General features: G+C 36.6%; 1 protein-coding gene across 2 annotated transcripts in view; it reads right to left on the reverse strand.

Annotated features, from left to right (window-relative positions):
- Nucleotides 1-21,707, reverse strand: part of USP9X (ubiquitin specific peptidase 9 X-linked) — a 105,950-nt gene that overhangs the window by 13,932 nt on the left and 70,311 nt on the right. The window contains exons 25-37 of one of the 2 annotated variants that reach the window (XM_076355320.1): nt 21,544-21,669; nt 18,055-18,221; nt 12,096-12,204; nt 11,359-11,505; nt 11,091-11,237; nt 10,109-10,316; nt 7,645-7,865; nt 7,058-7,248; nt 6,453-6,626; nt 4,086-4,227; nt 3,159-3,909; nt 2,516-2,639; nt 968-1,193 (exon numbers count right to left, since the gene is read on the reverse strand). In XM_076355320.1, coding sequence (XP_076211435.1) covers nt 968-1,193; nt 2,516-2,639; nt 3,159-3,909; nt 4,086-4,227; nt 6,453-6,626; nt 7,058-7,248; nt 7,645-7,865; nt 10,109-10,316; nt 11,091-11,237; nt 11,359-11,505; nt 12,096-12,204; nt 18,055-18,221; nt 21,544-21,669 — 2,733 coding nt within the window. Of the gene's footprint in view, nt 1-967; nt 1,194-2,515; nt 2,640-3,158; nt 3,910-4,085; nt 4,228-6,452; nt 6,627-7,057; nt 7,249-7,644; nt 7,866-10,093; nt 10,317-11,090; nt 11,238-11,358; nt 11,506-12,095; nt 12,205-18,054; nt 18,222-21,543; nt 21,670-21,707 lie in introns of both variants that reach the window. The other variant, XM_076355309.1, reaches the window with a different exon arrangement.

The raw sequence follows: 21,707 nt of genomic DNA on the forward strand, positions 1-21,707 counted from the left end.
TATCTCACACAAAGACAGACAGACATACAGGAAATAAGACTCCCGTCACTACATACCATGTAAGTCCAAGAAATTATGCAAGTACAGAAGCTTTTAATTGAGCTTTTTCTCCAATAGCAGCTAGGCTTAAATACTCAGAAAAGCACATGCAGTTCCACTGTGAACTTCATAGACTAAGACAGACAACCAAATCAACCTCTACAGGTGTATCTCAAATACCTTATGAAACAAAACACCATCAAAGCATATGTAGCTTTAACTTAATACAAATTCTTTTGCTGGATACAGTAGTGAAAACATTCTGAGAAAGTAAGTGGAACAATACAAATAAAAAGTGTCTTACTGTAGACATTAAAAACATGACAAAGCAAAGGCTTAAAAGGGTCGATCTTTTAAATTTTAACACAGTCCAAACAAAAACATTGTTATGACAAGTATTATGTTAAGATTTCGGCTTTTTTTTTTTTGTTTGTCAGTTCTAGGTGTATAAAATTAGGCAATTCACTGTCTACTCCTATGCAAAGTTACAATTTTTGACAATTTCAATGTTGCAGGATACAGGGGAAGAAAACTTAAGGAACTCCTGCATGTTTTCGTGGTTTTTGTTCTTGGGTTGGTTTGTTTGTTTTTTAATTCTAAATGAAAAACAAGGTTTCACTCCCCTACACATTACTTTATTATAAGCCACTACTTTACTTTGCAGATTTCACACTTGCAACTCAACTCAAAGTTCTCACTACTTAGTCTTCACAGAGGTTTACAAATGAGGGGAAACTGAACCCCTCTGACAGCAACTGCCACACAAACTGCTTGAGTTACATCATGTTATGTAGTGCAAAATGGACTGTACAGTGTTGACTGTACTGTCAACACTGATGCATCTACTCCAGAATTTACTTTACATTAAACGCTTATAATGAAGAAGTAAGAATAAGTTTCAAAAGTTTTTCGTTAGAAAATTAAATACCTGACTGGAAGGTCCAGGAGAGGCAAAAGGTGAAGGACATGGTCCGTCTTGCAATGAAAAATGTGCAATAAATACTATAAGTTTTGCAAATGCACCCCTCACTTCTGCACTAGGGCATTCCAAAAGATACTCAGAGAAGCGGTTTGAAACATTAAAAAGGACGTTGTGTGCAAACCAAAAGCGTACATTCTTGCTGTGTCGAAGAAGGATGCATAATGCATCATACCTGAAATAGAAGATGACACAACTGAGAAATTATGACCAAATGTCATTAATGAATTTTGGCAGACATATCCTTTTGCATAATTTGAAGAAAATACATGTTAAAGGTGATCCCCAAACGTTTTTGCTCACAAAATGCTTACAATCAGATAAATTGTCGTTCCTATAGTGATACTCTCTGTTACTAGCAATCACAAATTAAAAAGATACTTCAATTAAAAAGCTAACATTTAACTGTAGCATTTTACTTCTATCACCCATAGGAACTAAGAGAGGACTGCATCCCCTAACTCCCAAACTCCTACTCAAAGCAGGTCCTAAATTGGCAGCCATCATTCCCTCTGTATTGGAATTGGGGGAGAGGGTGAGCAGCAGAGAACATAGGAGGTGGATTTCATGAGCTGTGTATAAAGACAGGTAACTAAATATGTAACCTATCAGGAATTTATATTCTCATTTACAGAGCTAAAAAAAGCCCCCCCAAAACAAAAAAAAACTCCCCAAAGGGTAAAATATCTGTTCCAGAGAGGGTCTTGTGTGACTCTGTCCTCCTTCCTGCAGCAATATTTGAACTCCTCTTGATCTCTTAAAATAACAGGAGTAACTTAGCTACTCTGAAAGTTGCTATTGGGAGAAAAACTTGAGGTATATATTTGCCATGTATTACACAACTACTTACTAGTAACTGGTAAACTACTGGTCATCATGAATACTAGATTTTCTCTCTAGATCTACCAGTAGTAACTCACACTCCCCAGCACAGAGCTTTTAGCTTAAAGACTAAAATGCTGTGGTGCTATGAATAAGATTGTACTGTTTGTTATACTACAGTTTTGAATTACAGGCCCCGTAGCAATGTACATAAAGCACTCTGCTAACAGAGTCTAAAAGACTATATACGTTTCAGAAACAGACTACAAATATAAGCTGCACAAATGGGTTGAAAAGAGCTTTGTTTAAAACTACTCAAACCATGAACAAACCATTCTGAATTAGTCAGAACACATAACCTATTAGTTTTGCGCTAGCGATTAATTCTACTCCTTTATTCTTTTTCAAAGACAGACAAAAGGTAGGTTTAAGCTCTGTTTGAAAACGAATTTTGAAGCTGTTACAGCTCAGCAGCTTATTTTAAGGCTCAGTTTCTTCCCAGTATTTTCTGTTAAAATTTTCCCCCCTTTTCATGTGCACCTTGACCACGTAGTTGGGGAAGAGAGGAAAATGGCACAGACCACTAACACCTTTTATTGTCCTATGTATATAACTGGGATCTTTTAACAGACATCAAACTTCCAAAACTGTAATTGTTGTTAAAAGACAAGATACCAATCACTAGCAGGGCCACGGACTATTTTCTTTGTATGAAATCCTGTGGTGAAGAGAAATCTAGCAGCAAGCTGAATACTAATCATAGTTATTTCTTCTGCTTCAGGCAACAGGTGATCTTGTCCTAAAGAAAAATCAAAATATTCACATGTAGACAAAGTAAAAGCAATTTACTTTTAATAATTTAACTGATTCCAGATTACTATTTTGTTTGACATTGTGTTCCAATTTCAACAAGAAACTCGATCAAAACAGCCTCTAGCTTATAATGTATCATTTGAAAATGTAAGCTTTAAGACAGGTACCTGGAGGCTAACATATGTCTGATTTTTAGAAATTCAGCATCTCACCTTTGAGAACTGTCTTCAGCAAAACAGCCCACAAACTTAAGTATTTTAACATGACTTAGTACATAAGCTGAATAATAGTTGATAGTTTATCAAAGTAGTTTTTGCTAAATATTCTGGCACATTATCACTGATGAACAACTTGACAACAGATGTTTAACTGCCGAAGTCCAGAAAGACGGAGTATTCAAAGTAGAATGCACAAAAGTTTCACTGGCTAGACAAATTCTTGACAACACAAATCAAAACTCTTCTTACAAGAAATTAATCCATAATTATTGCACTAACATACTAACCTGGAGGAGGATTTAAGTAGACACTATTACAAGTAAGCAACTTCTTTATGAACTGGAAATATTCTAGGCTGTACTGCATACGATTATGCATGAACTGCACGTTCTGCTTCCGTACACTTCGCTCAATGGCTGATGGCATTTTAATCTGATGGGGTTTAGTGGTGATAGCAAGTTCTGAAATATATTTTATTAGTTCATTGTCTTTGTCTATTGTGTCCATACGTTCATAAAAAAGAATATAAGCATTCCACCACCTCTTCTGGCGTCTGTAGGACATACGCTTCATCATGTGATCAAATACTTCTCCCATGTATTCTCCACCAAAACACTGATTTTTCATTTCTTCATCATCATCCATTTTACACTCTGTCACATCTCCATCATCAAATTTATACCACCGATTTTTCTCACCATCTCCACCATTCCTCTGGATAATATAAGAGTAATAATGTCCACCACTGGCCTGGCCACTGTGTACAAGTACACCAACAAGCCTGTATTTTGTGCTCCCAGAGTGTTCATTTTCAGACTGTTCATTTTGTATTATCTGATTTTCAGGATTTACATCATCTCCTTCCAATTTAGCTACACCTGCCACCGTGTAAGGCTCCATGTCCAGCTCTCGTGGAAATTCAAAATAATCATTGAACTTGATTGCACATTCCCTTTCCCAGTCATAATCAAATCGTTTCAACTGGATTGCAAGAACTGGAGGCAGCTTCTTAATCAACAAGCGTTTCACTGTATCAACCTAAAAAAGGACATGAACAGTTATCAGCTCTTAAGTTTCCATTCATATACTCTTACCAACAACCAAATTCAGTAATTAAAGGATAACTTTTTTTCCCTGACCATGAACTAAGACTGAACTTAGTATGGCTATAACATCACAGTTGTACACAAATTTAATATTTAAGGAATCATTACCTTTTTGTTGCATTTTTCACAATGATATGCGTTTGCACCTTCCAATAAATCTCCTTTGACATACTGTTCCAAAGAATCAAGAAGGTTTTGGTGATTTCTTATATCTACATTCAGAGTTGTGAAGGATTCCTCGCATTCGTACCTACCAATGAACAGACAGATGTAAGAGAAAGGTAGAAACGTGTTCAACTTATGTTTTACAGGTGCTACACAGCACCTTGCTGCAAAAGTTTTATTCAGCATTTGATGTCAACTTCTGGCAAAAGGAGTTAAGCAGTAAAAAAAAAAAAACCAACCCAAGCAACCACTGAACTCTCTTTATTGTAGTCTTCCTATAATTATATTACAGTATCTGCACATTGTATTTTTTGATCTGCACTAACTATAGTTATTTTACAAACATCATAGAAATGACCTGTGTGTCTCAAGTTCACTGAAAAGATCATGGAAGTTGAACCTTTTAGCACATCTTGCTTTTAAAGCAGCTGAAGTAGCATGACAGACCCTTGGCTAACTTAAGCTAGTAGAGAAGCACAGACAGCAAAGCAGAGTACTTTTTCCATTGCTGACCTTTACTGTCAGGAATGAGACTGATAAACACAAATATTGTATCATACCTAAAGACAACAGTTAAAAAAAAAAAGCAGCCTTTTAATTTTTCTGTCTGAAAAAACCCCAATAGCTGTCTTCATAAAATCACTTTGCATATTTATGACTGGCTTCGACTTACTGTGTTCTGATATAACCTTCAAACAAATTCCTAGCAATGAACCAGCAATGCTTGAGAGACAAGCAGTTAAGACATCGTGGAAACAATTTTTTTTTTTTTTTTTTAAATAAAGAAGTGATGAATAAATTAAAAACCTTGCACCTATTCCAACATAACCCTGCAGGGCTTGTTTCTCTGATATGCAATCAAGCATACAAAGGTTTTTATAACAGTGAATAAACCAGTATTTAGAAACACTTCAACTAAAACAGTAATATTCATTCACCTATTAACTTACAAATTTAGAAAAGCTGTTAATCTGTCATACCCCAATCCAATAGTTTAGTTTATCATCAGTTTTCTCCTCCCTAAACTACAATCAGGGTAACATTTTGATTAAGAAGTACAATTATGCAAATCCAGTAGAGTTCCAAAAAGACAGGTAATATTTCACAACAGTACATAGTATCAGGAATGAATGGTAACTCATGTTGCTTCCCATCTGTATCTTCCATTTAATTACCCATTGCACATAAAAAAATCAGTGCTTTCACTTTATCTTGCAGTATTTCAACTTACTTCTGGTCACACATTTTAACACATGAAACTTAAGATGTTCCACTTATAAGTTCTTCTAATTCACACATGAGCTGAACTGAAGTTGAAAGATTACCACAATAAAATCAGTTTGTATCAGTGTTTTTTTCCCGTATTTTAATTGCTAACTGAAGGATAACAGTAAATGGTCAACTTTCACAATAAAAAGAACTTGCTATCGTAATGTGCAGAGAGATCTATATGGTTTAAGAATCACACGTGAGCTGAAAGATGTAGTGAACAGTAAGAAGGCCAACCGTTAGTGACACAAAATTTAACACAATAATAAAAAAGCCAACTGTTGAAAAAGAACAAGTCCATCATCAGGCCATCTTGAATCTTGAACGCAATTCTAATCATCCACCTCAAAAGGGATACAGAAGAAAAAAGTCTAGAGAAGTACAACTGTACCATGCCTAGTTCTATTCCTTCACTAAGCATCTGTCATTGATCACCATCATCAAGACAGTGGGCTACAGACTTCCAGTCTGATTTGGTATGGGTGTTTTTTTACATACCCTGTATGAAGCTGAATTTCAGTATTCACATTTTAAGTTAATTAAAAATACAGCAGAAATCTTAAGAAAAAGATAAACTTTCTACACCATTCTCCTTAATTACAGCTTACACAGTGAGTATGAACGGAGTTTTACTCACTGGAATTAAAGATTCATACGTGGGTCAGCTCTATCCACACACTATGGAAGACAGAAGACAGCAAGAGCTGTTGGCCATGTCTAAAAATTTTATACATTGCATTTGGTCCCTAAGTTGCTTTCACTTTTAACAGGAACAAGCTGTATCTTTTCCTCCCCTGATCAATACACAACACTTCACATACAATCTGCTAGGTAGAAGCAATAATCATCAAGTATTTCAAGGCACTTGAAGACAAACTGATGTTAAGGCTGTAGAAAAAACAAGGTAAAAAATTCTATTAGCTTTAAAAAAAAACAACCCAAAACCACACAAAACACCCACTCTTGACTCTTTAGTCACTTTTATAAGTATACAAACACAGGCTGTTTTTCTGTAAGAAAGGAGAATCTTAAAACACTTACCGATGTGGGCATCCTTGACAAATCTTCTGATCAGCAAAGGACCCTCCTAAAACTTTACTTAACATTGCTGGATGGCCCAAAGCTTTTAAAGCTTCATCTAAACTGTCCACCAAGGAATTAAAAAATTCTAAAGCATCATGTTGTTCACGTAGATTTACAGGTTCACCCCAAAGTCTGAAAACAAAAGCACATTCTTGTCAAATATTTTTTTTTGTTCTCCAACAATTTCTTTTCTAAAAAAAATATTATTCAAGCTATTAATCCCTCCTTCTTACTGCGCAAAACTATTTATTGCTTTGTGATGTAGTATACCAACTGTTACTCTGTCCCTGACACTTACTGGTAAGTAAAAACAAGCTTTTGTGTATAACTTCATACTTAGTTCAAAGTCAAGAACTGCTAGAATTCAAGATAACCATCTTGCTGCAAACTTCGGTTTATTAACAGACTTCTACAGAATGATGAAAAGGTAGGATAACAGATACAATGCTGCACAAGTTCTGCTAATTTACACTTAACATCATTATCATTTCTTCTACTACGATTAGTTTGGTTGCATTTCAGTGGTCCAGTGAACAGACATCAATACTTAGTTTTCTGTTTACCTAAATTGTTTCCAAAACCCTCTTGGTACATAGTACTGTAGCCTGGAAGCTGCTAAATGACCAAAAATTACTTGGAGATGCCTCAGAACTCCAATATTGTACTCTTTTCTATCTTCTGTTTTACTCAGTGCTGGTTTGTCTTCATACTGATGTGGATAACCAAACACATCATCTCGCGGGTCAACATTGCTCTGAAACACAGAAGAAAATTTGTGCAATTAACTTTGACATGTAGCTATCTCATAGCTAGTTGTATCCCTTGTTTAATTTAACAATGTACGGTGTTTCATATTCTCATCTGAAGAAACAAATAATGTCTTTGTATGCATTAACGGAGTTCTGGTGGCAGAAGTGGTGTATGGTGCTTTCCAGTACAAATCCCTGAGGGGGAAGTCTGCAAACCCCGCTACTTGGATCTTTTGAACTGCCACTCTGGCAGCGAGCCTATTCAAGTAAGACATATTATGCTATTGTCCCCACTGCCAGCAGTGGAAAGCAAAGTCATAGGCAACTTAAATTTGTTACAACCTTTTCATAGAAAAGAATTCTATTTTAAAGATAAGCAAGTTCTACGTAGTTAAATTTACCTCATTGTCCTGCTTTTCATCCCCAGACATGTCATCATCTACATCACTGCCTGTGCCTTCAATTGCAAGAATCCCATTCCTGATGGCTGGAATCATGTACAGCTGCTGAATGACAGAATTCATGTAACAAGTGGCACCAGCATTTTTCAGGCCTACAAATCCCTTTGGTGGTCGAGGCCCAACAGGTGGTAGGTATTCCCATTCTGTAAGCGCTTCACAAGCTAAAAGAAAATAGCAGAATAGAAAAGTATTCTGTTATAAAAGAATTAGACCATCAATGCAGTTACAAAGGGCAGTTGCATAAAATTACTATTTGTCTGTATCACACTGCAGTTTAATAAAACAAACGTTCCACCAGAAAACGTAATTGCTAAAATTAACACAACTTCTATGAACGATAGTTCTATCTGTAATCTTAACATTACACCATTTTCTTCTATTGCATAACTAAAAAGGTGGCCAGACAAAAAAAAAAGTCTATTTATGTATCGAACAGTTTTTCCTCAATACCAGCAAGTTTCTTAGCTGAAGAATTCAGCTGAATGAATCTAGAATATATAACCAATTTATAAACCTTTCCCAAATTTATAATCCTTTTAAAATTACAATATTTCACTGATGCCTCACTTTTCCTTGCCAGGATGGGAAACAGTTTCAGATAGTGCTATCTGTATGACTTGTGATAGATTTTTTTCCTCCTGAGTCTTCTTCCCTCAGACCTCTCACATCTCTTCAGAGTACATTTACGATCACAGGTTTCCTACGCTAACCTGTTGTTCTGTGGTTTTAACACAAAAAATTCTGATGTAAAAGCAAGTAAGAGAGCATGATGTTTACAAGCAAGCTTTACTTGGTATATGAAACACACAGCATGCACAGTTCATACATGTGTTCTCTCTTCTGTCTGACATACCATGGAGATCTGGCATTCTATCGCACTTATCAAATATTTGAGTGGAAGGAAATGCCATAAAACCCTTCTAATTTTGAGGATAAGAAATACACTACTTCCCAATAGAAAAGGGTGAAGAAAAAAGGATGAGGCAGGGGGGGAAACGATAAAGCTGCCCTTTTCATTTGAGATGGGACCAAACAGGAAGAGACTGAAAAACCTCAAATGACTCACTGATAACCACCAACTGGCCAAGTAGTACTGCCATTGTGAAAGGTAGTGGACAATCCCTCCTATGGGATACTATTCTAGTTGCTTATAGCTTTGCTAATTCTGTTAAATCACAGAATGGGCTGGGCTGGAAGGGACCACTAAAGATCATCTAGTCCAAACCCCTGCCATGGGCAGGGACATCTTTCACCAGATCAGGCTGCTCAAAGCCCCACCCAACCTGATCTTGAACACTTCCAGGGATGGGGCATCCACAACTCTGCCGGGCAACCTCTTTCAGTTTAAAATCATTGTCCCTTGTCCTATCACTACAGGCCCTGGTAAAAAGTCTCTCTCCATCTTTCTTATAAGCCCCCTTTAAGTATTGAAAGGCTGCAATAAGGTCTCCCTGGAGACCTCTTCTCCAGGCTGAACAACCCCAACTCTCCCAGCCTTTCTTCCCATACGAGCTTGGGTTTGCTTGGTTTAGTTTTTTAGGTTTTTTCCCCTGTTAATATTACAGCCAAAATGGTTTAGCTATCCCATTTAGGGCTGCAGAAAATATGCTCGTTCGTTGTTTTTAAGAAAGTCTTACGTGCTTTTTGTGGATAACAAAATCTGTGTTAATTATGAGCCATTTGCCATCCTTGTGAAAATTAGCCCAAGTTTCATTTGACTATCAGCTTTTGAAACACTAACATTCCTAAGTTTTTGTACATACTGCAATTGCTATTATCTTTCTCCAGTGAGAAGGAGAAAGTTCTTTGAGTGCAGAGCTGTGCTGAGACAAGGCCAAAACTGAAGAACAAACATTTGAGAAAGGACTATGACAAGCAGTGAATGAGTACAGAACTAAAAAGGGAAACAGGACAGTGGACCTGTGTCTGTGTGTGAACAATGACGACAAATTAGGTGAGCAACCAAGAGACTTGCACTAAAACTAAGCTGAAGATACCTGATGAGGTTCTGGGATTGGTTAGGCAGAGCCTGAAATGATGAGACAAAAGTAGGAGACGCAGACAGAGTGAGGTTCCCGGGAGCTGGTAGGGACAAAGGGGAGTAGCCAGAGATCGGGGCAGGAAGGGTCAGACTGTGTAAGTGACTGGAGCTGGAACTTGGATGCAACCATGTCATGCAAGTCAATACATTTACAGCATAAAGAACAAATAAAGGCTACACTGAAAAACTTCTCTAGATTTTCACAGCCTGATTTTGCAACACTAAAAGCAGCCACAAACAAACCACAAACTAAAAAACTCAGCATCTAGTTGTTGATAATATAAGAAAACCCTATACATAATACAGACATTAAAAAGTAGAAAAAAGATAATTAAAAATATTACATACTAGTGATTGCTGTACCTATGTAATACATTTCAGTCAAGGTGTCTACTATCTGCTTCAGATTTCGGACACATCCAACTGCTAGTGCAACTAGTAGCTCAAAGCCAGCATTAATAGTAGCTGGTGAACTACAGACTGGTATGGCCTGCTCAGCAGGCAATTCTCCATTTCTCATGTATTGTAGATAAACATTGGATGCCGGAAAGATGAAATCATCTATCAGCTCCTGGGGGGGGGGAAAAAGTCACCTGTTACCATAGAAATGCACACTATTTTATAACAGAATAAGAGTTATTACATAAATGAATGTCTGAGAACCAGAGGAGTACTTAAAAAAACCCAAGAGTTAAAATTGAGACTAACACCATAACAAGCTTGTAAATTTAGAACATAACTCCATTCTAAAGTGGTTCCCTGCAAACCCACCCCCCCACTGCAAGTTAAAAATAAATCTTGACTGGTAAAAATTTTATTTTGCCAAACCAGTATTGTCTACAAAGCTCTTTATCAATTAGTGCTGAAAAAAACAACATTGCTGCTGTATAATATCAGAGGTACAAAGAAAACACATCTGATTAAAGAGACATGCTCAGATATCATGCATTTGTTCAAACCTGCCATAAACATTAATAGCACTAATTAAGAACATGTAGAGAAAAGATAATACAGGGGTAATAAAAGAAAGCAATCCTGTACAGGACTATTCTGTATCTACTTCACTATCCTCGTGTGATGTTTGCCGAGTCTTGGAATAACAGCTCACAAGGTTACAGCAACTCCATACACAGTGGTTCCAAAGAATGAGAATGTTAAGCACCCTTATGAGTGAAACGTGTACTTTTTAAAAAAAATTATTTTAAAAGAAAACATTAAACTCCATTAGAAGCCCTTGTCAAACAGTTAAATTGGGACCTTTTATGGTTACAGACCACAAGATGCAAAGCTTCTTTTTACCTACTTATAGCAAACAAAAACAAAAAATCAAAAAACTTGAACTTACTTTAATGAGATTAGCACCTCCTTTTTCACAACCAATATGGTATTTCTTCTCAGGTGTCTGGAATGCTAACAACTCTTTTGTTACTCCAAGGTGACCCTCTAAGATAGTTTCTTCGACACCTGTTTCCCCTGTTCTTTTTACTTCATCCTGCCATTTAAGAGAAAGTTAGGATACTCTAAACAATATACATTTACCAAGCTTAAAACTGTACTTTACAACAAAGCAGCAAAAAGCTGATTATCAGAAATAAATTGATCCTAAAACTTACCCTAATCCTCTTAAGCCAGTCAATTTCATTATTGAGAAGAACTTCAGCATTGGGTACATTAATATTACTGTTGTAAGCATAGTTAAGAAGATGTCTTAAGAGAGTGAAGTAGTCTCCAGAATGCTTAGCTCTCTCTCTTGCAGTACTCTATGTAAACCAAAAACAAATTATATAGAATTCATATACGCTTCTACTTACAGTGCAACAGATTTTCCCTAAAACTGGCAATAAATATGAAAGCAAAGAAGTATAGGGTTATTTTTAACTTTTTGGAAGTTTTCAGTTGTATTTAGCTGTTAATGAATAACTTCCGCACTATTTTAGTAGCAATTTCTATACCTGAATGGGAAACAAACAATGAAGTGATCTAATGTTCAAGAGAGCCATGAGCATGCAGAATTGAAAAGCCCTGGCAGGCCCAGTAAAAGGCGGCAATAACTGTAGGTATCCATCTAATCTGCTAATGATTTTTTACTTGAAGGTTAGCATTCACTGAAGATCAAATGCATACATTAAAGCTTATTGTTCATGTTCTTATTAGAAAATGCAAAAAAGACCCTTTCCCCCCTCATCTAACTCAAATGGAAATTGACTGTGCTGCTTGCCTACAGAGGTCAAAAAGAATCTGTATTTTAGTGACTTGTTAATAGCAATTTGCTTTTTCTTGCAGATATTTTGTCTTATTACTTTTTACAGAAATTCACATTGTACTTAAGCCTTTACCTCTAAAAACTTACCCCTAGAACAGTAAACAGCAGGGTAATGAAGAAAAGAAGAGGTCTCTGTCCCATGCAACACCTGGTAGCCATTAAAAAGAATTGCTCCTGTGCCATCTGACGAACAGTTCTGGAAATCATTTAATAGAAACATTAAATACAATCTCCCTATCCAAACAGGATATTAAAAAGAACAATTAAATTTGTGCTTATCTGCTTAATGCCATTTTCTAAAACTGTACATAATGTAAGAAATGGGAATACTTTAATTATTCACTACCCATCACATTGTTTCTCCTTGCAGTGAAATTTTAGACACGTGAATTACTATTACAAAACCTGTTCCACAAATCAAATATTTAAAGGTAGAAGAAAGAAACCTATCAGCACCTAACCACTAAACCTTTGCAACTGCCAGCAAATACTGCATAACACAACAAGCAATTTGCAACCCTAAATAAATTTTTCTGTTTTTTTCTAATCAAGCACCAGTTGTGCCTGAAAGACAAAATAAAACTAAAGTAAAACTGCTCTTATATATCACTACACCAGTTTGCTGAGCATCTATGAAGTGATCAAAATTTATCATTAGTAAGAAATGAGAAAAATTGACCCCTTGAAAATTCAAGTGGCTAGAATTAAAGGAAACTTTCCATTTAAGAACTTAATCTTACCACTGGAATAATGTGGAAATGGATAAGCTTAAGGAAAAAAAAAATTAAGGCAAATCCTATTCTTTCAAGTTGTAAGATGAATTGTCTGAGCATTATAGCTTGTAAAAACTGTTAGAAACAACTCTGCTTGGGTGGAGAGAGAATACAAGTGAATGCTGTGCTTTATGAAAGTATCTCATCATATGAGAAACCATATTTTACAGTCTTTTTGGTGTGGCTGTCATTGTTTTCTGCCCGTGAGGTCACTGTGGAAAGCACACGAAAGAATCCTATTTCCTTCAGAGATCTTTCATGAGCAGTTAACTGTGCTTCAAAGACATGCAAGAATGACCACAAGGTCAGAGCAAAGATGCACCTAGCTGAGCACTCTGCCTCTGACATACACCTAAGAAAGTGCACAAGAAGGAAGCATGCAGTGACACTTCTCCAGAATGTTCTCTCAGCTACTAACAATTTGTGGTTCGGGAAGACTACCAAAAGCAGTATTTCATAGCCCTCACTGGACAAATTCATGAAAGAACCCCTCAAACTATTTCCAAACTGAAGGTTTACACTGCTTAAATGTTATGCTCAAGAAGTTCTTATACAAAGAAACACTGTTCTCTATTCTCCCTTTGCTACTTCTGATTTTAAAGGTCTCTGTGGTATTCTCCTCCCACCATTTATCTCTTCTCCAATATGAAGTGCCCCAAGCTATTCAGCTGTTCCTCAGATGGAAGTAATTTCAGAGCTTTGATCTCCCCTGTCACCCTTCTCTGATCTTTGCAAGTTCTACTACATTGCTTTGAGTTGCAGAAGACTGTGGGGTGGAGGGGGTCTGTTTTGTTCTTAATAATAATTGACGTTTTAAGGGATCCGATTGCTGAGCTGAAGTTTTCATAAAACTTCTCACAGAAATTTCTTTTAAGCTGCAACCCTTCAACTGCTTGGGACACGTCACATAGACACTCCTCAGGTTCATGCACTTAAAGGCAGAATGAAATAGATAAAGGTGGTATTTTCCTCAGGTGAGAAGTGTGACCAAGGAAACACATACTTCACACTGTTATGCCCCCAAGGAGCATGTGGTATTTGAACACAAGTATTATATTTTCGTGACCTCTAACAATCTAAGAGCTCTTAAGGAACCATGGGAGGGATGCAGCTGCCTAAACACAGGCATCCAGTGCCACGTTAGACACCATGACAACAGCGTAGAGCTGGCAGATAGGACACGAGTTGTGTGATGAACTCACAGTCACCCAATGAAACAGCTGTAGGCCAAATGCCTCCATTAAGGCAGGCAACCTGAATCCCATCCTATTGATAGCTCCAGGATACAGATTTCTGTTTAGTTAACAGAAGCCAGCCTCTTCAATGGGTATAAGCGCCATTGCTTTACACGGGCAGTAAGAATTTTTATTTATTTGGGCCACGTATGTATGACCACCAAACACTTTGCAGCCATCAGTGGAATACTTCTGGGTTCCAGGATCATTTAGGACTAACTGTTCAGCTATCTGCTGTTGACTAAGCCACTCTTGTATTCAGGGGTCACCACTATAAAATCAATTACCTTGGAGCGTAAGAACTGCTCTAGTATTTAGTATTAAACATTTTGCATTCTGTTTCTCAATTTATAGGTAGCATGGTTATGCTATGAGGAAACAGCGTAAGTCCCATACAATCTCAACCTCTGAAAGAAACAAACAAAACCCACAATCCATCTGATCTTTTCCAGAATTATGATATTTGTGAGATCTGAACTTGATCGTCTTCCTTGTCTTTTATGGTAAACCAAAAACATTTTCTCACATGCATATTTTTGCTCACATTGTTCTCTGATTGAGGACAGGAGATTAGAGAACAATAGTTGAAAGTGGAACGATATTCAGAATTCTGTCTGGTATTTGCTAAACTTTCTCTGCACTGCAAACACTAAATTTGTTTCCACATTAATTCAGAAGAGGAACTTCTTTTTAGCTTAGTTCAACTTCACGGTCTTAATTTTCAAAGCAGTCTTCCGTTTCTACTCATGTTTATGCTATTCTAACCATCACAGAATGCAACTGTTCATTATTACAAGTCAGATTATCATATGTATCAGAAATCTTACAAGTATATGAGAGAAAAGAGCTCAGTGGTTAGCTTCTTGTACTGACAGTATGAACCATTTTTCCATACAATAAATTCAGCTCATTTCCCATTCTGGTGGAGAAAGAAAGCAGAGGTAAGGAGCTGAGCAGCAGTCCACTTAGATAAGAGAAGCCCTTAAAAATTTTATCGCCTCTGACAAAAACAAACCAACCAACCCTATCCATTAATGCTACTCTTCATTTTAAAGGGCAAAAGGCTAACGTACCTGGGGAATTAAGCCACTGCTGTTCAGACTTGGGCTGACATGCCAACAAAATGTGTGGAAAGAGAACCCCAGCTTGGGGACACATCTAGTTTCTTCAATATTTTAGGAAGAAAAGTACAACAGTCAACTATTCACTAGGCATAACAATATGAAATAGTTGGGATTCAAATTCAGCCAACAAAGCTCAAATCAGCAAGAAGAGTAACCATTGGAAGAGACTAGCAAAACCATGACAGATAGTCCCATCTGTAAATCAGGACTGTAGGTTTTGCTAAAAAGACCTTCTACCTCCATCACAAACTGTGTTAGATAGAACCTGCACAATGAAATTCAGAGACTAAACTGTTTAAGACTTACAGATTTAGAAGTTCCCGATTTGAACCAACAGTTCACTTCCTTAGGGAAATATGACCAGAACAGAAAAATCCTCACAAAGAGCACCTGCAGTTTTGAAAGACTGGAAGAGTGGGAACAAGTCATCTTTGGTCTAGGTTTGTCACTGGCACTATTCTGTTTGTAAAAAACAGAACATTGCTGTCTTGCTAGTAGCTATTTTAGTATTTTACATTGTGCTGTAAACGTAAAACAAAGCAGACTAATTATTTTTTGTAACCAATTAACAGTTATGGGGGTTTTGTTTGTTTTTTGGGTTTTTTTAAAGTAAATGTTAACGCAGCTATTCTGTGAGTTCTTGCAGCAAAAAGGCATTATGGGCACAGCATTTTTAGAGTGGGAAGAATCACAAAATAGATTCATAGTAACAAAAGAATATCCCAGTATTTTCTTCTTTCAATTATTCTTGATGACAAAATCCTGGCCTATTAACCCAAACCAGTGAAAGTGATAGCAAATAAGAAACTTTTAACCCTGACACCTGATAAATGGTGGCAGAGATAAAAAACAAAAGAAGAGAGATACCTAGCTGTGATGATAGCTTTCCAGCCCACATAAAGTGACAAGAATCTCAGTTTGTGATATTCAAAGCTTCAAGAAAGGTTTTAAGACCATTTCATGAGACATACGTCACACCAGAAGCAGCCCCAGAAGTTTTAATGTTGTAATACAGCCAATAAATAAGCATGGCGGTCACACAGATTTGGCCACTATATTAGACAATAATCTAAGTTCTCTGAAGTTATTATTTGTGGAGATACACTTCTTATTTACAAACTAAACCTGAGAACTGCTCACTGAACTTAATATGCAAAGAAATACTTCTGTCTGCAAAGTGTCGATACCAAACACTAACTGAAATATAAACAAATGCTGATGAACACTTGAGAAACGTCACTTAAATTCCAAGTACAATGCCAGAAAGTCAGATAACTACACTGAAATTTATTATAAAAATTATCACCCATTACTTACATTTGTACAATTAAGATCATGTAAAAAGCCACAAATCTGATAAATCTTTGGACCCACATAAAAAAATAATGAAAGGATGGGGCAGCACTAACATTTGCCCATGCTATTCAGCTGTACTGGTACTCCAAATTTGACATGTGGCCAATACACACTATCAAAATAGTAACTTGATATCAACTGTTGACAGTTTTAAAAATAAAATTTAGTGATTTCTTACTCATCAGCCTTCAAAGTTACCAAAAATAGTGAAAGACAGCTTGTTTCATTTAATATGTAAAATTACAACATACATTTGTCAGCATGTTTTGTTAAACTGATCTAAGTTTAACAGAGCTGAAACTGAAAGCTGAAAATTCAACATCCCGTATCAAAGGTTGCAAACTAGTAAAGCTTATGGGTTCTGATAATAACGCTCCAGTTTCACCAACGTGTGCAAGTAGTTTACTGTAAAGAGATACTCTGATGATACTATTGATCCTTTTGTTATGGTGAATATTGCTGAACATAAGACTTTTCAACCTGTTTTATCTAGAAAAGTAAAAAACCCAAAACATGGTGCTGAAATTCTGACCCCAGTCGTCTCAGAGCGCCACAATCTGACTCCATTTAAAATGTACTGAAAGGCTTAGACAACTTCACTAATTTCTCATTTCTGTCATTTCTCAAAGTTAAAATATTCGTGGAACAACAGCAGAGATATCTTACAAAACTAGAATTAAATCTTTAGTAACAGTTCAAAGCACCAGTAACTTTAAGTTTAATAACATACAAAAACTTTCCACCCGGATGGCTTAGAAAAATACAGACCCCAATATTTCACATCAGAATTTCAGATGGGCTAGAAGTCACAAGACACGCATCATACAGATGCTGTATCATGCAGATGTTGCCTAAGGAAAATGTAGGAATAGCTTGGAAATAACAAGAGACCTCTGAACTCTATGGCAAGACTGCAGGGCAACAGAACCACATTGCTCTTGGCAGGTCCTGCTGGTTTTCCCTGTCCGTCTGTCCCCCAAGAGTGCTAAGGATTCCACAAAGATGCTGCTACTGCACCAGGTGACAGCTCCAGTGCGACAGCTCTACATAAAACGTGTGAGTCAGTGAAGAGTCACAAGTGTACCACTCCAATGCAAGAAAACCAGAGGATTAAATCTTAACTTCCCCTTCTCCTCAAACTGCCAGCACTGTATCTTGTCTTTACTTATCAGAAAAAGTATAGCAAAGTTGTTCTATACCTAAGTCACTTAGAATATTCTAGTGTTGTGAGTATTCACAGAATTTCTGAAAAACATGAAGTACCTATTATTTTATTCTAAATAAGTTGTTCTAAAGCCATCAGTAGCACATTATCAGGCATCCATCTGGCTTGACAATATCCTCCATATCAGTACGAAGATGATGGGACTGATAAAGCTACCACTTCAGGATAGGTATCCAAACTACAGAATTATATTGCTAAACAGTAAATTAAGACAACTGCAGAACAATCACTTAAGTAAGAAGCCACTGCTCTGCGTTTAGGCTTTATATTAATTTTGAATTGTAAAATAATATATGTGATTTTAAAAAAACCGCCACCGCCACCAAAACTTACTTGCTGTGACAGTGCAATAGCAAATCAATGATAAACGTCTGCCACGCCTTTTCTTTACTGAGTGCATCCAGTGCCGTTGGAATCAAAGCAAAACACAGGGTCATCACCTCCAATGCTTCACAGCAAACTTGTTCATCTTCCATGTCTGGTTCATTTCCTGCATTTGTCTGTGGAAAATAAACCAGAGAGCACAAAGTGGGTATAGAAAAAAAACCCCAAGAAACCCAACTGGCTCCAAGGTATATACACTAAATACAAACACAATCATTTAGTACACAAATCTGTGGTTTTTCAGTGCCAAGTATTTTATGCACTCAGATGTGATTCAAAGCACTATGCGGGATGCCCTGAAATTCCAGTACTGTGCTTCTCAAAGGAGGATTCCAAGCATGAACTTAAGGAGCCAGAAGTTAAACAGGAAGCTTGTAGGCAAAAGTTGATTCAGTTAGTACTGTTGGGGTTTTTTTGTTGGTTTGTATTTGGGTTTTGTCTGCTTGTTTTTTTAATTTTTAAATAAGATGCTTTTCTTCACTACTGGAGAACTCCAGAACCTGGAGTTTAAAGCTTTGGAAACAGTTACTATTTAAACAGAGAAAGGCTGTAGTGCTGTATGACTCATCAAGAAGTCCAGTTTTACAAAGCTTTGATACTCACAACTTATTTGACCAGAAGCTTCTTAATACTGCTAGAATTTATTCAGCACTCCGCTAGTTTTCAGAAACATGAAACAGCTGAACCAAATTTCAAACCTAGTTGCTGAGGTGACTTTTGAAATATGAAAGGATAATATTTCTAATTGGTACATAGGTTATTCTTTCAATTAAACACGATTCAAGTGAGTTGATTTTTGTGCATTTTCCCAAAATAAATACTTTGGGGAAAAAAAAAGCAAGCCCTCTCCTCCATCTAAGCCAAAATTAATTAACTTGAAGTTTTGAAGAAACAGAATGGGAGCAGGTTTCAATCGTAATTCATAAGTAATCATGGCTGCAGGTTAGCAACATTAACCAGAGACATAAAATAAGTATTTGTTTTATATATGGAAAGGTTATCAAGATTAAGTAGGCAGAAAGAAGGGATTACAATGCAGAAGAGATAACTAATTGTAAACAGCAGCAGCAGAGGACAAAGTATGTCTCAGTCTGGCAAGAGACACTATCTTCTCTTTGCACAACAGCTAAAAACCAGAGACAGTCTCTACCACTGCAGCGGGAGGATGTGGTAATTCTGACGCATCTCAAGATATGAAAGTAAAAGCAGATGGGTTTCAACAAGTTCAGGACTGTACCTGCTCTGCACTGAAGCCCTGTTTAGAAAATAAAGTTATTTCTGCACGTCTGCAGGGATCTAGTAGAAAGGCAAAGTGCATTTTACGAATGAAGTACTTCCCTATACTCAGGCACCAAGAGCTGACTGGTCTGTACAAGCAGCATACATGCAGTATTTCAGATGGGTATGGGCCTTCACTCAGCTAATTAAGGAAATGGTGGTTTGACACCACTGAAAGTTGCACATAGTCCTCTTCAACCACTGAGAGGACTCCCATACCAGAATTTTTTGAGGCAGGAGGCAGAAGAGCCTCCATAAAAATTATGCTCTCAAAATAATTTATCTTGACTTTAAAGTTTAACTGAATTCACCATTTAAGTTCAGAAGCTTCTTAAAGTGCTCAGAACATCCTTTCAGAAGTCATACTTGATGGGACTCCTCTGAAGTGCCTCTTAAAAAAAACATTTACCATAGTTGCGCCTTTGATGTTATTAGGAATTGCTGACGTCATTCCTGATTCCACAAAAAAATCGGTCTGCTTTTGTTCTTAAACTAACATTTAATGATAAATCTCTACCCCACAGACTTAGCAAAATGCTCCTACGACCTATGAGTTAAGAGTCTAAGGTTTAGTGTTGAACTTAGAGGAATATGATGCAAGAAAAGCCATGTTCTTAATTTAAGAGAATTGCATTTGGTTATAGATGAGAGGAAGTAACTCCTATGGTAGTTTTATAAAGATTGAATATACTGGTGACTGGCAAACACTGGCTTGGAGGAAAAAAGTATCTTAAGAAAAATGCTTTCAATTTTCTATTTCTGCAATACTTTCCTCTCTTTTAATAGAGTGTACTTTATTCCCCCTTCTTATTACTTCTGCAATTTCTTCCTCTTTTTAGTTTCCAATTTCTCCCTTCAAGTTTTATTTCCCTTTTGCTTAGGGTAAACCAAATGCAGCTGCAATTTATTACAAACGTCCATGTAAGTGTCAATAAAAATCCATACCCCCTCCCCTTCCCAAAGACCTTTTAAGGATGATTGATAACGCACAGCTTAAATTTCACCTATTTTAAAACTTCAATTGTTCGAAAATATTTTTACAGAACTTAACTGCACAATTTTCACCCAGAAAAATGCCAGAAGAGAACATTTTGGTGTATTCTCCTTTTGTGTATTTTCTCTAGTGCGCTACTGCTCTTAAAACATCAAATGTATAGATGTAAGAGCACATCTTCACGTGCCTGGACTGTCACACAAACTAAACCACTTTTTATACACTCTAGTTGTATCACCTCCCCCACCCACCCTGCCAAAACCCAAAAAAACCCAACTTCATTTCATGAAGAAGTCATTCTTGCAGCAATAGAAGCAGATGCCATTATACCACTACATAAGCTAAGAAAGGTGTTGCATTTTGCTGAAGTAAATGTTCTTCCTCTAATTGATCATTTAAGCACAACAGCTAACACACCAAGAATAAAACTTCCCTATATGTTCCTTTCCCTTTTACTCTCAGCCAAGTATTGATGAGTACTAAACTTGATTTTATAAGGTGAACAAATGAAGATGTTTAGTGAAAAAAAAAATTTTTAAAACCACTGTCAAAATATAGATTACTATTTTCTGTAACTGTAAGCAACATTCGTTAAACACAAGGTGTGTGATAACATATATAAGCCCCAATTCCAAACTATTTGTGTAAACCACATAAAATCATGAAGATGGTCTACATATCTACATAATAAAAGGAAAAAAGCCATATAGGATTAGCAATTATTTTGTTTTACCAGTGCTTCAGTGCTAATTTCAGATCAATTAGCTCGTTTCTCATTCTAGACTGCACATAAGCTTTCAATCAACTTCTGTAAAACAGACCTTTTAAATTTGAAGACTAGAAAAATTAGCATTGCAAAGAAGTGCTTATTTATTTAGATACGGAATCTAACTGGGCTGAAAACATGTTAAAGCAGCTTACAGAACTGGTGCATTTTTGAACTGACACCAGATTCAAGTTACAACTAAATAGCTACGAGAAAAGGAATTTGGAATAGAAAATTAAACTGTGGTTTGACAACTAACATATCATACTAGACTCCAAAATACATAATCACCAAGATAACTACCTAAAAGCTCATCACATTCTAAGCCTGACCTGGTTGACACTGTCCCTTTTGTAAACAAAGGAACAGTTATATAGAAAAGTTGCTTAGGAATTCTTACCTTTTCATAGATTTTACTAATTTCCTCATTCGAGCTGAAAACCAGCTGAACTGACCCACAACCTGATGCCCAAACAATTTTTTGTACTGCCCTAATAACACAGATATCAGGGATGTATTTTGAAGCCTGAAAAAAGAGAAATAAACCAAAGCAACATTAAAATG

Source organism: Aptenodytes patagonicus, chromosome 1 (genome assembly GCF_965638725.1).
Source record: "Aptenodytes patagonicus chromosome 1, bAptPat1.pri.cur, whole genome shotgun sequence".
Taxonomy (NCBI): Eukaryota; Metazoa; Chordata; class Aves; order Sphenisciformes; family Spheniscidae; genus Aptenodytes; species Aptenodytes patagonicus.